This window comes from Gossypium arboreum, chromosome 8 (genome assembly GCF_025698485.1).
Source record: "Gossypium arboreum isolate Shixiya-1 chromosome 8, ASM2569848v2, whole genome shotgun sequence".
NCBI lineage: Eukaryota > Viridiplantae > Streptophyta > Magnoliopsida > Malvales > Malvaceae > Gossypium > Gossypium arboreum.
Genome location: NC_069077.1, coordinates 139,135,416 through 139,151,330, shown reverse-complemented (window position 1 = coordinate 139,151,330; position 15,915 = coordinate 139,135,416). Strand labels below are relative to the sequence as shown.

Here is a 15,915-nt window from a genome sequence, read left to right as displayed (position 1 = left end):
TATCTCTTTTTTTTAAAAAAAATTAACATATTTAAATTTTTGTAGATTTAGATATTTCACATCTGATTAAAATTTTGAATTTAAATTTTTTGTGGATTTAGATAAATGACAAATAACGATACTTAATTTGGGTTCAGATTTAGATAGTAATATTAAGATGATTTAGGTGTATTTGGTGATTTTAAGGTATATTTGAGCCAATTTAGCCCAAATTAGACCATAGGACCCAAAATCCATTTGAGCCCAATATTTGACACAATTGGATCATCTTAGCCCAAAATGGGCATCCATTTACTTCAAGTTTGGGCTCAATGAGACGGGTCATTGATGAACACTCAATGTTCCTTTGTTGGGGAAGATCCGAAACTAAAAACTAAAACCTCAGCCATTTGATTTCCAAATCCAAGCTTAAGATCTCAATTCCTGTTATTTTCTCCCATTTTCCCAGAAATCATACAAAAGGTTTTGGTTTTTAGCATATGAATTTCATCTTATCTCCATATTTGTTTTTGATTAATTTACATCCTTATTGTTTTTGCAGGAAATTTTGTGTAAAATCGACATCTGGAATATGGGTTTCTTGGTAACAACCCTGATTTTTGCTGTAATTGGGATAATTGCATCGCTTTGTACCAGAATCTGCTGTAACAGAGGTCCCTCTGCTAATCTGTGAGTGTCCTCTTCACAATCTCTTTTTTAGATTTATAATTCATATGTTAAAGCTTGTATTTTTTATTATTATTTTTACAATCTGGTTTGATGTTGCTTTAATTAAGTTTAAACTTTTAAAGGGTATCTGTTGATTGGTACACTTCAATGAAATGTGCTTTAATGTGGTATTGCAACTTGGAAGAATAACGAGTTGGCACTGTAAACCAATGCTGAATTCTTTGTGCTGTGGTTATTTACTCTAAAGATTGCAGTAAGCTGTGTCTCAAGGCATTGTGCCACAACAAAAACGCCTTGATCCTTTTCGGGCATGAACTGATGTTCCGATCAGGCGCACAATGGGTGCGCTGAGATGTGCTTTTTGCAAGGCAATATGTGTGCCGAAGAAAGGCCCTGGCTAATCAAAGTTCTCTTTCATTTCTTTTATTTTTAGACTTCTTTCAATAGTTGTACCATTATGAGTAAGAAAGGGGATAATATGCTTTGGAATATTTGATATTCAACCATAGATGGGGATCATAAGGAAATCATGCATATTGATCAAAGAAAAACTAGATCACTCTTTGGAGTTAGCTATCTTATTTATATATCTTAACCTTATTTTATATGTATACACAGACACATATACAAAAATAAATCCATATACATTTTGTGCTTTACTTCACTTAGGGAAGCTTCTTATTCCTTTCTTTTTGTTTTTCTTTGGTGCCTTGGGCCATATAAGGATTCTAGCACGTAGACTGTGCCTTGCACCCTTGAAAATACTGCCACTGGGTAAAAGATCAGTGACTAGAAAACTGATCTGCGTTGATTTTAGTTATGTAGTACCATGTTTTGGTAACCATAGCCTGGTTTGCTATCTAGATACTATCATACTGGATGTTTTCTTTTGTTCAATTACTATTTCCTGGCGAGAAGAGTAATGTCTCCCTAGATTTTCCTTGCTCTCATTGAAAAACTGCTTTTCCTTGTTTTATTTATACAGGCTCCACCTAACACTGGTCATTACAGCAACGGTCTGTTGTTGGATGATGTAAGTTCATTTTTGCTTTACATTTTATCTTTCTTCTGTAGTAGCTCGACTTTCTTATAGATACTGTTTGTAACGCAATAATAAGATGAAATGTTGAAAGCGAGATGATTGTTTAACTGTGGGATTCTTTTGGCTATGCTCATTGCCCTTCCAAAATTTTGTTTTAGACGAATCATATGGTGCCACTGCCTTTTCTTCCTATTGTTTCTGCAAGGAGGAACTACTCTTCCTTCCTAGGATTTTAAGGCTTCATTTTCTTTTTGAAAATATTTTGTGTATTTATTTTCTATTTTCATTTAAAAAACTTTTTTTGATATTTTGAAAATAAAAAACATGTTTAGTAAATATGAATAAAATTTTGTTTTCAATAATGAAAATATGAAAATCGTTCATTCTCTTTTTTTAACAATAGAAACATGAGAAGTAAAATAAGTAAGTTTGTACATTTATATGGACTTGAACTAAGGTCAGAGATTTGATATTTAAAAACTGTTGAAGAAAAATATTGTTGTGTTTATATTGATTTGAATCAGGGTTAATTCATTAATTAAATTCAAAGTTAAAAACCTTTTTTCAACATTTTCAATTTTACAAATCATTTTTAATAAGAACTTTTAATAAAAACAATGAAAACAATTTCTTTTTCTTTTCTAATTTTCATATATTTTTATTTTTCGCTTTCCAGAATCCATTTTTAAAAATTTCAACCAAACACATTTTCTTTAGTGTTCTCCATTTTCCAGAAAACCAAAAACAAAAATGACATTTATTTCTTGAGACCAAGCGGAGCCTAAATTTTCTTTTTGGCATGTGTTAAGTTTGTATGCTTTTACAAGAATCTGATTTGAAGGTGTATATAAAGAACTTGTCATTAAATGAGAATAATATCTTTTCTAGCTTGTTCCTTAAGTTCTTTAACTATTAATTCACCAAATAGGACACCTTATTGAAGTCTGATATTTTTGAGTTCCTTAATATACTGCCCATTTGTGAGAATTAGCTGGATTTTATGATTGTTGAAGTAATGGCTGTGGTGTAAGGTAGATTCACAAGTTCATTAGGTTGTCATGGTTGATGATGAGCTTCAAATTTTCATAAAAATGACCTATGTCCTGCATTAAGCTCATTGGTTCTATGCTGCTTCAACTCTATATTTTTCCGAAAACACTCGTGTTTGACATCCGTGTCCGACACATATTCAGACATGGGTATGGAGACACAGAAAAGCTTTAAAAAGAATTGAACACACTTGCATCAGACACATCACTTATCTGACATTCTTACTTGAGTCCAAGTAACACGGCATGATTTTGACGAAATTTATCTTTGTAACTACTTTTAGGTATAGCTCTAGCTTTAATAAGTAAAACATGTTTTGTTTCATTGGCTTGCTAGTTTGTAATGTTAATTTTTTTGCTTTGATAGGTGGGCAATTGTATATCTTGCACAAATGAAACCACTCATTGTCCCCATTTTGAGTGAAGGAGAGTGAAATTCTTCGCACGAGATCATTTGCGAGGTTATCGGTAAACAAGCTGTAGTCATATTTGATTGTGGATTAGCCTCTGAATTTAGTTGTCATGTAATATGTCTTTCTCATGTCGTTTCTGTAAGTAAATCCTTATTCAAAGCTTGAACTTTGAATTGGTATTATGTTAGCAGTACTTCATTATTTGTTTCTCATTTGTTCAGTTTTTCATAAAAACTAGTGTTGTTTCCATTAGACATTATGCAGTTTTTGATGAAATAATATCGAAAAAAGATTACATTTATTAGTAATCATCATTGTTTCCAAGATGCTTGTTTACATTCTTTGGCGATACGTTAATTGTAAAAGTACCATGGAAGTCCTTATGGTAGGAGTTTAATTATTTTATCTTTTTATTAAAAAAAAGGAAAATTAATTTTTGTAGCTAACTAAAAGACAAATTAATCTTTTCTGTTAAAAGCTAACATGATTGACAAAATAATCAGAGAGTGTCACATGTATTTTATGTTGATTTATAAAGATCTTATAAAAACCAGTTTTAACAGTTAAAATGGACAGAAAGGACAAATTACAATCTAACCCTTAGTATAAGAGCCTTTATGATACTTTTACCCTATTATTACATTTAAGTGATAGTGTCTTACAAAGATTATATACAATCTATACATTAGTTTATTATTGAATACGGTAAATTTTCTTTAAAAGAAAAGGTCAGAAGTACATCAAAACAAGCTCATGTCATTCAAGTTGACATTAATTTAAGAGTCAAAGTAAATTTACAGAGTTGTAAATATAGCTCACTCAACAAGACTACTTCACATCTTGTTACATGGACTCCTCATTGTTCTAGAATACCTGTGTCCAGCCATTGTGTCCTTCGAAAAAAACTGATCATACCCACAATTATATCCGACATTTACTTCGAGTCCAAGTAACATAGAAAATATTCGAAGAAACGAGGGGATAACCGAACAAAATTTCCAGCATATAATCAAGAGAATAAAAGTTGAAAAAACAAATTCTGACCACAAACAAAACAAAAAGGGTAAGTTTGTTGGGTTCAGTGTTCGTTGGTATTACAAGTATTTGATGAGTAGGTATATGACGACAGCCAGAATCACGATCCCGATCACAGCTAAAAGCATGCACATACAGGAACAACTGTCTCTGGTTCGCCTGTTCAATACCGCCAGGTTTTTCTGCACTCTCTGTTACAAAACAAGATAAAACCAAAGGAAAACATATTTATTAGAAGCCACCTCAATATCAAAGTTATAGGAACTAGCAACGTTGCCGAGAAGTGACCCTTAACACCATGCACCAAAGGCACTGCATACATTATCACTTATCAGACAAGCTAGCATTTGATCAGGTGCATGCACGCCTAGTACACTTGGACACCTTTTTTAGTAAGACAATAGATGCAAAACAAGTCCATATATTATAAGTTCTCTTCAATGTCTTTTTTTTAATATTTTTCATTAGCATATTACCTTTACCGGTAAGAAAGAGGATGATATTCGAATATTCAACAATAAACACGGGAAATCATGCATATGTTTAACAAAAGGAACAAAAATTTGGCATGCTTTTCAGATAAATTGGAGCAGTCTTCAGAGTTTATTATCATAATTACATAACTGAAGCATAACACATATACAAAAAACACAAACACGTATATATCGTGCCTATCTTCACTCAGGTGATTTTTTTGGTGTGTATCACCTTAAGATGACACAATGATTCTAGTGCTGAGAGTGCATCTTACACCCTCGGCGACACTAGAAACGAGTATGGTAAGTGATAAAGGGTGTTCTACATTGTAACTATTCTGGACTTGAGGCACTAAGAAAATACGCGCACATCGCTTTCAACATGGAATATTTCAAATGATCCAACCTTGCTCACACTACCAACATATCAATGGTCACAAACAATATGGAAGTAAAGCAAAAGCAACATTTTCATATCAACAGCTCTGTATTGCTTTATTCTGCTTCATCTAACAGCTGACAAAGAATACTACTGATAACCGGTTTGGTTCCAACAGAATTCAATAATCAAAGACTATGTAGTTCTTAGTAAACTTGAGGAGGATTTCATCTATTACTAATAAAGCTTGGATGACTGTCGAGTGAAAATATAAAAAAAGACACATACCACTTTAGGATCACATATAGTTGGACTATAGAAATATATTCAAAAGCAGTAACTGGATCTTGTTTAATTCGAAAAAAGAAAGGAGGATATTTTGCAATGCATATAAAATTGTTAATTAATAATGACTATTTTACCCGCAGACGAGAATCAGAAACATCCACGTGTTGGTCCAGGTCATCCTGCACAGAGGAAGAACAAGATAAATGTATTATGGTGGATGAATCAAACCTCACTAGCATTTATTTTATAGAAATAAGAGGCAAAAGAGTATAGCAGAAATAAATAGAAACATACAATTAGTCGGGTTTGCAGATCAAGTTCTTCATTGACCGCCAATGCAATATGCTTCGTACTTACTATTGTCTCCTCCAACTTCTCAAGATCCTCATCTTGCTCTGCTCGAAAAAAGTCAACCCTCATAAATCGAGGAAACTCAAACCATTTTGCAATCTAGCACTAAAATAACTTGCCTTTCATTATTTGTCGTTGAAGACCAACAAGGCCGGAATTATCCACACCAACCGTTCTACTCATGGCATCCGGCTTACTTTCGGGCCCCAACAAGCTATCTCTGTTAGCAAAGTTTGACATGTTGAATGCAGAAGCCATCTGGTTCACTTTTGACCTCAGGTTTGCAACCATGTCCTTGCGACGATTCATCTCCTTCTCCGTTCTGTAAGCAAAGTATAAAGCATCAACATTCGGTCAAAGTTGGTTTGGTCATGATAAAACATACTTCAATCATAAGCAAATAACGAAGTGCCATGTTTATAAACATCACATACAATCAAAATCACTAATCGAACCTCAATTCAGTCCTATATGCACCTCAACTAAGATGACTTACAAGGGCTTCCCGGTCGGTCTAGACAAAAGGGACTGCAATCCATCAAGTCTAGTCCCTAAAATAGTAATCTTTCTTCGTATAGCCGATGCATGACGCTGAGTTTCTGGACCCGAAACAGGCAAGGAACTCCTTTCAGATATCATGGCATTGATATCATCAACCATTTTTACTGCTTCATTATATTCTTTTATCCATGAGTCTGAAGAAGATGCCATTGACCTTAAACAAATAACAATGAAAGTCAAAATCTGATCTTTAAAAAAAAAAAAAAAAAAACTTAATATATAACCAGAAAGCATAAATTTTACACACTTGAAAACATCATTCAAACTATGAAATAAGAACATATAAGAGAAATTAACCATAGTATTAATAATTCTGAGAACAAAATTTCCTTTTATCTCCTCCTTTTGAATTTGATGCCCTTTTTAAAAAAGAATTAGACCATTACCCACAAGGAAAAATAAAATTCTGTTTGCAACTGGATATCAGCTTATATTGAAAAAAAAGCAATCAAATTATACACACTCATCCACTTAGTAACATAAACTTTATTTAGAACCATCAACAAAATCCCCCCCCTTTTCTTTTCCTAATTAAAAATAAAAAGAAACTCATATTTGTCTCTAAAAAAACCTTCTTTGAACTGGGTATAAGTTCAAATATTAATTTTTTTCCCCAGAATTTAGTAGCCAAATTAATCCCAATTGTAAAAGGAAAAATAAAAGAAAAAGAAGGATACTTCATTCAAAACCCATCAATACGTCCTTTTTATTGGATGGAATTAAACAAATACAAGTATCATAAAATGCAAAATTCAATTAAAAAAAAGCGAAATTAGAAGTAACTTACAAAGATGAAAACTTTAAAAGAAGACGATGGAGCTGTCGATCAAATCCCAAGAAAGAAAAAAGCGAAAACCCAGGAAAGGGAAAGTTCTTAACTTTTGAAGATCCGCGTTAAAGTAATCAATTGATTAATAGCATCTTCTTGTTTTTCTAAATGGAATTAGTTGAACTTGATATAAATTATGTATCGTTGAATTATGTAATAAGAGAAACGACGTCGTAGAGGCTAAGCGCGCATTTTTCTGTTCTTTTTATAAATAAAAAATTTAAATAAATAAATCTTATCCGAAATTTAAAAATAAAAACATAAATAAAAGTTATTTTATTATTTGAATTGGTAATTAAATTAATTAATGCCCATTATTATTATTCTGATCTCCTCCAATTTAATCGATGCTTGTATTCATGAGAAAGTTGGTATTGATAAGATTTTTTAATTGTTTCTATAAATTCGATAAAATTATTTTAAGAATCCTTTCTATCATATTATTTATTGTTTTTTTTTAATTTTTTTAATGATATTTTAACCATTTTTCATGTAATTGAAAAATAAATTTGATAATTATCTAACCCAAACTTTGAATCTAGAACTATAAAACCTCGAACCTTGAATACTAAACACCAAACCTGAACCTTCAGGGTTTGGGGTCCAAGGATCAAGATACTGAATTCAATATCATGGTTCAAGGTCTGGGATTTGAGGTTCAAAGTTAGAGTTTTAGATTCGAGATTAGGAGTTCAAGGTTTTAGGTTTAGAATTCAATGTTTGAGTTTGAAGTTTAAGATTCTAAGTTTGAGTTTTAGAGTAAAAAATTTACCAAAATTTTGTGAATGAAAAATTATAGAAATGTCATTAAATAATTAAAAGTGACCATAAATAATATAACGAGAAAAGTTTTATAAATCCTTTATACATTTATTTATATTTAAATTTCATAATTACAATTTCACATTTAAAAATTTCCAAGTTTGATTTACGTTAAAAATTCTTAACCAGAAAGTATTTTTATCATTATTATCTATATAACCCTATAACTTAAATTAAATGATTTTGTTTTTATTATTATCCCTTTATTTATTTTGACATTGATAAATCTCATATATTATAAAATATTTTTATCATAATTATTTATTAAAATCGCTATTACCTATTAGATCATAATTTATTTTTTAAAATAGATCATAATTTAATATTTAAATCATAGTTATAGTTTAATCCTAATTACCTACTAATAACTCTATAAATATTATGTACCATGATTTTTTTCTCAATTTACAATTTTCATTTTCAAAAGTACATTTTAAAAAAATTATTACTAATATTTTCGTTTTTTAAACACTTTTAAAAGATTATTACTAATATTTTCGTTTTTTAAAGACTTCTGTTTGTATGTGTTAACCTATTCATGGTATTTTTTAAAAACTATTTACTTAATTTATTACATTTATTTATATGTTTTACTACACTATCATGTTTACTCAATTTTGAATTCAATGTGTCTGTTCAATTTTTTTTTTAATTTAAGGTGTTTTCAAGAGAAACCTCACTTAGAAAATTACTTGAAATTTATAAAATAAAAATTGAGACAAAATTAGACAATTAAATTAAATTAATTTAATATTTTTATTTTAAACTCATTTTATTGTAAAATTTGTTACCATTTTAAAGACTTTACTTATTAAGTTGTACATTTATTTTTAATTTGTTAAAAATATTTATTTTAATATTTTAAATTTTTTGATGTATTATTTTTTAAAAAAGTTATATAAAAATAAGTCAACCCAAATTTTAATATTTTTATCCGAATTAAACTTGAACAAAATTTAAAATCTAATTTTTAATTCAGATCAAACTTGGGCTTAACAAACAAACATAAAATTTTGATTATGCCCAGTCCGAACCCGACTCATAGACACGAATTGAATGTTTTGTAGTGTTGAGTATAAATTGTGTTTGCTTGTGAGTGATGATGTGGATGTATAGCTTTATAAGTAATATAATTTGTCTAAAATTATTTCAATCTCAAAACAGTAAAAATATATATGTGCAAAACACAAATAGAAAAATAATAAATATAGCAATTTTCAACAACCAAACAGTGTGCTAACATATCACCCCTCTTACCAAAGGGGCCAAAGTGCATTAACACCACATTAAAAAAAGTCATCCTTAGACACATGCTGTGCATTGCGGATTCTTTCTTCTGAGAATTAGATGTGAGTACAATGCCGAACAATTCTAGCAAACAATTCTCACATTTCAATCTCACAAGCCAACATGAACTTCTTACAATATTGATGTGCATTGTTGCCATTAAAGACTAGCCTACAAATCAATAGTAGCCATCATTTTAAAATTTAGCTTCAGTTGCAGGCCCCTTGAGAGTAATCCTAGTCCCTCCCTACCTCATAAAGTCTACCAACTTTGGTCATTATAACCCCCCACCCCCCAAAAAAAGAATCAGAAAAGATGAAGGCCTGCATTTATAAAGTTCAAGAATATCAAAATTCAAACACAAATATTATATTGTTCAACATTACACAACAACCCACTAGTTGACATTCAAACTAAAAAGTTCAAAAACTAATACAATCTTGAATGTCCTGTAAAAAGATAAAAGTAGCAGAGAGGAGATTCTGACATGATATATTAAAAGCTCACATAACAAAATTTTTAGGCAGCTCCCTTCCCCTTCTTTCTCTGGATCTTCTTCATGTAGAATTCCAGCTCTTTGCCTTCCAAGATATACCTGTCCAACCCATTCAACCTCGCATTAGAATACGAATGATAATAGTTACAATGACTGGTAAACTAGTTTGCATGGTGAAAGGGGAGAGGTTTAAGGAATATGTTTTAAGGATTTTTTGTAAGAGAAGTTTCGAGTCAACGACATACCCATCAGCGCGGCCACACTGACCAGGCCTTGAAGAGATACAAGCCAACAAACGACCACTTGCAAATTGATCCTCGATATGTGGATCGAGCTTGCGATTCTGTTGTCGTTTCTCCAGCTTCCTCAAGACATGGTTGCTCTTCTTCACCTCCTCAGTGCCAGTTTCACCTTCCTGTAAACAAGAAATGCCATCATTTGAGGATTTAAAGAACCAGACACAGAAGGCTAAGCAAATAATTGCAACTAAAACAATTAACTCATCACATAGGAGCTTATCTATTGAAATAGTACCCATGAGATTATAGCATAAAAAGTATTCGCCCTACCTCTCCTTCTTTCTTGGCTGCTGTTTTCTTCTTGCGACCAATGTCGACACCATAGTGCTGGAGATACCACTGCTTGAATGGTGCAGCATCAACTTGAACAATAGCACTCTTAACCAGAGTTTGAGTACGAACCAACTCATTGTTGGATGCATTGTACACCACATCCAAAATTCTGGTCTTACGAGTCACGGCCTCACTTCCCCACGAGTAGTTTCCAGTGTCGAGCCTGAGAGCACGCCACTTGACATTTCCACCACGAACCCTAATCCTCCTAACTGTCTTGTTGCTTGAAAGCTTTGTGTTTGCTGGTTGCCTTCCAAGCTCATACCTTAAAAAAATACACAAAATTTAGAAATATATATATGAACACAAACTCAAAAACACCAAAAGAAACAACACTTTAAGAAAGAAAATAGGACAAGATCTATGGCATCTAAGCAAAAACTAATATGGCATAGCTTTTACAATCATTAAATAAATAACATAGCTTTTAATCTTTGGTCATGGTATACTATTCGAATAAATATACAAAGAAAAAAAAACCCAAATAAAAGTAATAAAATTCCTCCAAAAATTCATGTGTCAGTAAAATGAAGCTAAATCTGAAACTAGAGGCTAAAACCTGTATATTTGGTTAAGTAAATTACAAGGACACAACCTCTGCTTTTAGAACATCCTAAATCAACTTTCTAAGATATCAAACAGAACAAAAAATTGATCAAGAAAAATCAAAACACAATTTTATTTTTTTTTTGGAAATAATGGGTTTGATTATTACTTTCTCTTCTTCCTCCAAGCCTTCTTTTTACCTCCAGTGGCACGCCTCTTGTGCATCGAATCACGAGAAATACCTACCAAGAAAAAAAGATAATAAACCCATTTAAGCAAAAAATTAAGCAGAAAATTACATGATTTAGAAAAAGATTAGTGATGAGCTAGAGGAGTTTCAGAATTACCCATTTTGACTGCGGAAAAAGTTCAAGGTTTTTTTTTTTTTTGGGGGGGGGGGTTGTCTGTTGAAGCAAATCCCAGAAGAGACTGAAGCTAGGGTTTGAGAGGCAGTATAGCCATAGGCGGAGATTTGAAGCTTTGCAATACACAAAAACCCTAGTTTTTGTGAAATTACAGTAATGTCCATGTTGGGTTGGGTTGGGTTTATGTTGGAACAAAAGTAGTCACATTATCTCTTTTGGGCCCAAGTAGAAAAAAATTTTGGGTTCATGCTTTAGGCCTAACTGCTATAGGAAGCTTTTTTTTTTTTTTTTAATTAGTAGAGATTTTATACGAAGAAAAACAACTGGCTAAAAAAAATTACTTGAGATCAAAACTACTAATTAAATAATGTAAACACATGTGTATTAAATTTTAATTCAATTGTTATAGATATTGTTATTAATATAAAATAAGTTGGGTTTGAGTACGTTAAAACTTATTATTCTCATATTTATTAGTTGAGGAAAATTTATTGATAATTCTACGTATTATATAAAAAAAAATAGATATGATTTGAACTTAACAAAAAACGTAAACAAATACAAATATGAACATGCATATCAGATCAAATTTGATAACATACAAAGACCTAAAGAAATGGCAAACCGGTCCAAAACAAGGCCCTAGAAAATCGAAGCCAACCACTCTTGGAAAAAACTCCATCGGAGAGACCAAACTCTCAACAGTCGGACAAGGCACCAGGGAGGGCAAGCCATCAACGCCAACATCTGACTCTGTCGCTGCCGGGAAACCAAGGGAGAAGGTTATACCAGTCAATTTATTTTCGCCGCAAAAAGAACATAAGATGGTCACCAGCTGTAGGAACTGGTACTCGAGGACAAGGTGCAACAGTCGATCTGATTGTCGATCGCACGTGTGACGGTGATACTGGAAGAGAACCCATCTCGATATAACAAAACGAGAGAGAGAGATGGTTTGTCGTTGTATCTATAATCTTCAGTTTGTTTAACTTAAGAGGTGGCAAAGATGTAGATATCAATTAGAGATTTATTAGGCTTACATGAAGATTTAGTCTCTCAAAGTGTCCTCTTTTTTTTAATCTTATTTTTGTATTTAAATTGGAGAAATGACTGTATAAAAAAGGTGGCCACGTCATCCTATATAAATTTTCAATTATTTTATTTTTCAATGTTAACAATGTACGGTAATTAAATAGGATCATTTTCTTTTCGAGACCTTTTACTTTTTTTATCATGTAAAAATTTGAATTAATTCTCGTTTATCTACGTCTATCAATATGAAGGGGAAAGGAACGTCTATACTATGCTACAAAATTTATTTTGTACACTATAAGGGTTTCGTTTTTCTATCAATAGGAGTTTTGGGTCTAGGTTTATACGGTTCTAATGAACTAATATTAAATTTTGAAACATTAGCTAATCAGTCATATCTCATTACACTGAAAATAATATTCTATATTGGATTTGTTATTATTTTTGCTGTCAAATTGCCGATTACAGCATTTGTATTCGTCTAGTCGGAATTTTATTAAAAATGGGAACAACAATTATGAGTCTATGTAAACCCCAAAGCATAAGTTGTTACACAATTATAGTTATCTAATGAGGTATTTTATCTATCTAGATATGATGTCCATAGGGAATCAACAAAAAATTATCATGTTCCAAATTTTCATTGAATAGATTAAAATAAAAGAAAAGATAGAATTTTTAATAGAGCAAGACATGTCTTGTCTCCGCTAGAACATTATAACGAAATAAAACAAAGACATATATAAATAGAAATGCTATGTTTGTACATGTTTAATAAATATAACCCTTTTGTATGCAATTCAATTATATTCTAAATATTTTACTAAAATTTTAAAAATTAAAAAGTGAGTAAAACATCTATCTTCTCTGTGAATTGTTTTTGAACAACTAAGTCCATAAAAAAATTTAAGCGCTGGAAAATTAACTCTCTCCTCATATATATATATATATTATGATTATTTTATTTTTATCTCAATGGATGATCAAATCAGAATTCCTTTCATTTTTCTGTTATTCAATTGAATTAGAATATGTAATATCATAATAATGGTAGATATTGAATTTTTTATATTCTATATAAAACTCCATTCAACTAAATGGCATTTATACATTCTTTTCTATATTTGTTTGTTATAAATATAAATTAAAATTTTTGTTAGAAGTCATTTGTTTGGTGGCTAAAATGTCTATTTTATTTGTATATGTAATAATGTGTAGTTCCTATAAAGAAAGTTTTAATCCTTCAAACATAAATAAATAAAATTTCAAATAGGGACGAAACGGAAAAAAACGAAAGGTTAGAATTTAATTGTATATTTTTATAATAAAAATATATAATTTTACTATTTTAATAATTTATATCTTAATAATTTATAAAAGATTAAATTAATTTTTATCATTTTAATAAAATTAAAGTATAGTTTTATTATTTTTAATTTAAAATCTTATAAATTATAAAAAATTAAATAATTTTTTATTTATTTTAGAACCGAACTGCAACCAACCCTCTGACTTTGCCACTATTTTCAAAGCTATAAATGATGAATGTTTATAACCTTATAGTACTTGTAATATTAATATTGAACCTTTTGGAGACAATTTCCCCAAATTTTTGCTTTCTTCTCATAACAATAATCATGATTAAATTGGATTAAAATTATTCTTTATTGCCATAATGATAGCTCTTAATGTTTTTTTTCTTTTAAGTTTTGACCTTAATTTTAAAAATTTATTTTAACTCTTAATCTTTAAAATTTAATCAAACTATATTTTCTATAGAAAAATAAATTGCACACTTAACTTTTAAGAGATAATGAGTACTTATACTTTTATAAAATGTTCAATGTGATATATATATTTTGGAAATGTTCAATATAGCACTTGAACTATCAAATTTATTTTATTATGGTACCTTAATAAAATACCCGATGTGACGATGATAGTTACATTTTGAAAATGTCCAACGTAATATATGAATTATCAATATGTGTTTTATTATAGTATACGGTGTTAACACCGTTAGTGAATTGCTAAACCAACCAATAAAATTCAACACTTCACATTTTTTCCAAATTATAAAATTCAAAAATTTAAATAAAATTAAAAATAAATAACTAAACATATAGATTATATTACACATAATATTTATAATGGTATTATATTAAAAAAACAATAAAAATTAAATAGCAATGTTTTATTATACCAACAAGAGCATTAATTAAATATAGATTTTATTATTTTTCCAACTTTATTGTGCTATTAAAAAGTTGTCATTGTTGGTGATTGATCTATGGTGCCTACTACAAGTAATTATGACTGGAATTAGATTTCCTGGTTTAATTAAAATAATTTTAAATACATAAAATCACTAAAATATATTTAATTTAATTTAGCATACCATTTTAGTTAATATAAAACTAAAAGCTTAAAGTAAAAACAAATAAAATATGTTTGTAGTGCTTGTATTTTTTATTTATTTTGAATTTAATATTTTTATTTTTAAGAAATTAAATTTTTACCTTTTAGATTTAAAAATTTCAAGTCCAATTGGTAATACGCTTAAATTTATTCTGTCAATTTTTAGTATAACGTTTTAAAATAATAAAATGTTCACTTAATAACCATACAATAAAAATTTACGTTGTAATGTATTTGGATTTAATAGAATAAATTTAACATTATTAATAATTGAACTTAACATTTTAAATCTAAAAATTGGGACTAAGTGTTTGTGTTGTTCTCTAAAGTAATGGAATCGGATTAAGTAAATTTCATTTAAAATAACTTGACTTTTAATCGATTGATCATATTGTTTTCTAAATATACATATTAACTTGAACTTATGTTTCAATGCATTGAGCCTTTACGATTAATTTTTTTTTGTTTGGTCGTAATTAAGGTATCCATTATCGACAATAGTAACTAACTAACTATTACCTTCGATCTTTAATACTAATTTTTATTAAAAACCTTCACAAAATTTTATATTAATTATTTTTAATTCAATTTTATAACCATGTTATACTTCATTCATAAGCATAAGTTTAATCAGGGGCGTAGCTAGCGGCTGGCAAGAGTCACGATCTTCCTAAAATTTTTCATTTAGGTTCTTTAAAATTTTTAAAATTTTAAATTAATAGAGGTAAAGTTACATTTTATTTCCTAAAAAATAAAAAATTGATTTAGTCATTTAAAAATTATAAAGTTATAAGTTATTAAAATAGTGAAATTTTATTTTTATTATCGTAAAAATTACAATTTAATTTTGACTCCCTAAAAATATTTTATAGCTTCCCGTGAGTTTAATACATAATATAATTTTTTAGGTAAATACATAATATAATTTTTATTATAACATATATATATATCCTTAAAAGTACACATAATAATTTTCATTTTATTTAAAACTTACTTAAGAAATTTATTAAACTTCAAGATTAAGAAATAATTCTTATTTGATAATTATGAGTTAATTTTTATTTCAACAAAATACAACATTAAAAACAAATTTTAAAAATAATATTTAAAATGATAAATTTAATTGTAACATATAAATAATAAAATTATTTAGATATACAAAAACTTGGCCCAACAATTTTAACTCATTTATTTTTAATTTTATAGGAGAACCCAAAAAAGGAAA

At 29.3% G+C, this 15,915-nt stretch overlaps 3 protein-coding genes across 3 annotated transcripts; 1 reads left to right on the top strand and 2 right to left on the bottom strand.

Annotated features, from left to right (window-relative positions):
* The first annotated feature begins 316 nt into the window (after positions 1 to 316).
* Positions 317 to 3,481, top strand: LOC108468050 (V-type proton ATPase subunit e1). The gene is made up of 4 exons (XM_017768903.2): positions 317 to 462; positions 542 to 669; positions 1,655 to 1,702; positions 3,128 to 3,481. Exons 2-4 carry the CDS (start codon positions 572 to 574, stop codon positions 3,192 to 3,194), a joined length of 213 nt encoding a protein of 70 aa, XP_017624392.1. The 5' UTR covers positions 317 to 462; positions 542 to 571; the 3' UTR covers positions 3,195 to 3,481.
* Positions 3,482 to 3,840: 359 nt separating this feature from the next.
* On the bottom strand, positions 3,841 to 7,236 carry LOC108467880 (syntaxin-51). Its single transcript, XM_017768693.2, has 6 exons — positions 7,051 to 7,236; positions 6,199 to 6,417; positions 5,822 to 6,024; positions 5,646 to 5,746; positions 5,486 to 5,530; positions 3,841 to 4,399 (listed from the first exon to the last, which is right to left on the bottom strand). The coding sequence occupies exons 2-6, from the start codon at positions 6,411 to 6,413 to the stop codon at positions 4,268 to 4,270; spliced, it is 696 nt and encodes a 231-aa protein (XP_017624182.1). The 5' UTR covers positions 6,414 to 6,417; positions 7,051 to 7,236; the 3' UTR covers positions 3,841 to 4,267.
* Positions 7,237 to 9,529: 2,293 nt separating this feature from the next.
* On the bottom strand, positions 9,530 to 11,365 carry LOC108467671 (40S ribosomal protein S8-like). The gene is made up of 5 exons (XM_017768395.2): positions 11,223 to 11,365; positions 11,045 to 11,117; positions 10,267 to 10,594; positions 9,943 to 10,112; positions 9,530 to 9,796 (listed from the first exon to the last, which is right to left on the bottom strand). The coding sequence occupies exons 1-5, from the start codon at positions 11,224 to 11,226 to the stop codon at positions 9,721 to 9,723; spliced, it is 651 nt and encodes a 216-aa protein (XP_017623884.1). The 5' UTR covers positions 11,227 to 11,365; the 3' UTR covers positions 9,530 to 9,720.
* Between the last annotated feature and the right edge of the window lie 4,550 nt (positions 11,366 to 15,915).

Bases quoted from the DNA above. Each gene is read 5' to 3' on its own strand.
- LOC108467671 (XM_017768395.2), bottom strand. The intron at 10,113-10,266 runs GTAGGGCGAATA...TCTTGTTTACAG, and splicing joins CAGCCAAGAAAGAAGGAGAG to GAAGGTGAAACTGGCACTGA. The intron at 9,797-9,942 runs GTATGTCGTTGA...TGGGTTGGACAG, and splicing joins CAGTGTGGCCGCGCTGATGG to GTATATCTTGGAAGGCAAAG.
- LOC108468050 (XM_017768903.2), top strand. From the start codon at position 572: ATGGGTTTCTTGGTAACAACCCTGATTTTTGCTGTAATTGGGATAATT. The intron at 670-1,654 runs GTGAGTGTCCTC...TTATTTATACAG, and splicing joins AGAGGTCCCTCTGCTAATCT to GCTCCACCTAACACTGGTCA. The intron at 1,703-3,127 runs GTAAGTTCATTT...TTGCTTTGATAG, and splicing joins ACGGTCTGTTGTTGGATGAT to GTGGGCAATTGTATATCTTG.
- LOC108467880 (XM_017768693.2), bottom strand. From the start codon at position 6,413: ATGGCATCTTCTTCAGACTCATGGATAAAAGAATATAATGAAGCAGTA. The intron at 5,531-5,645 runs GTATGTTTCTAT...TCCTCTGTGCAG, and splicing joins ATCTGCAAACCCGACTAATT to GATGACCTGGACCAACACGT. The intron at 4,400-5,485 runs GTAAAATAGTCA...GTTTTGTAACAG, and splicing joins TTTCTGATTCTCGTCTGCGG to AGAGTGCAGAAAAACCTGGC.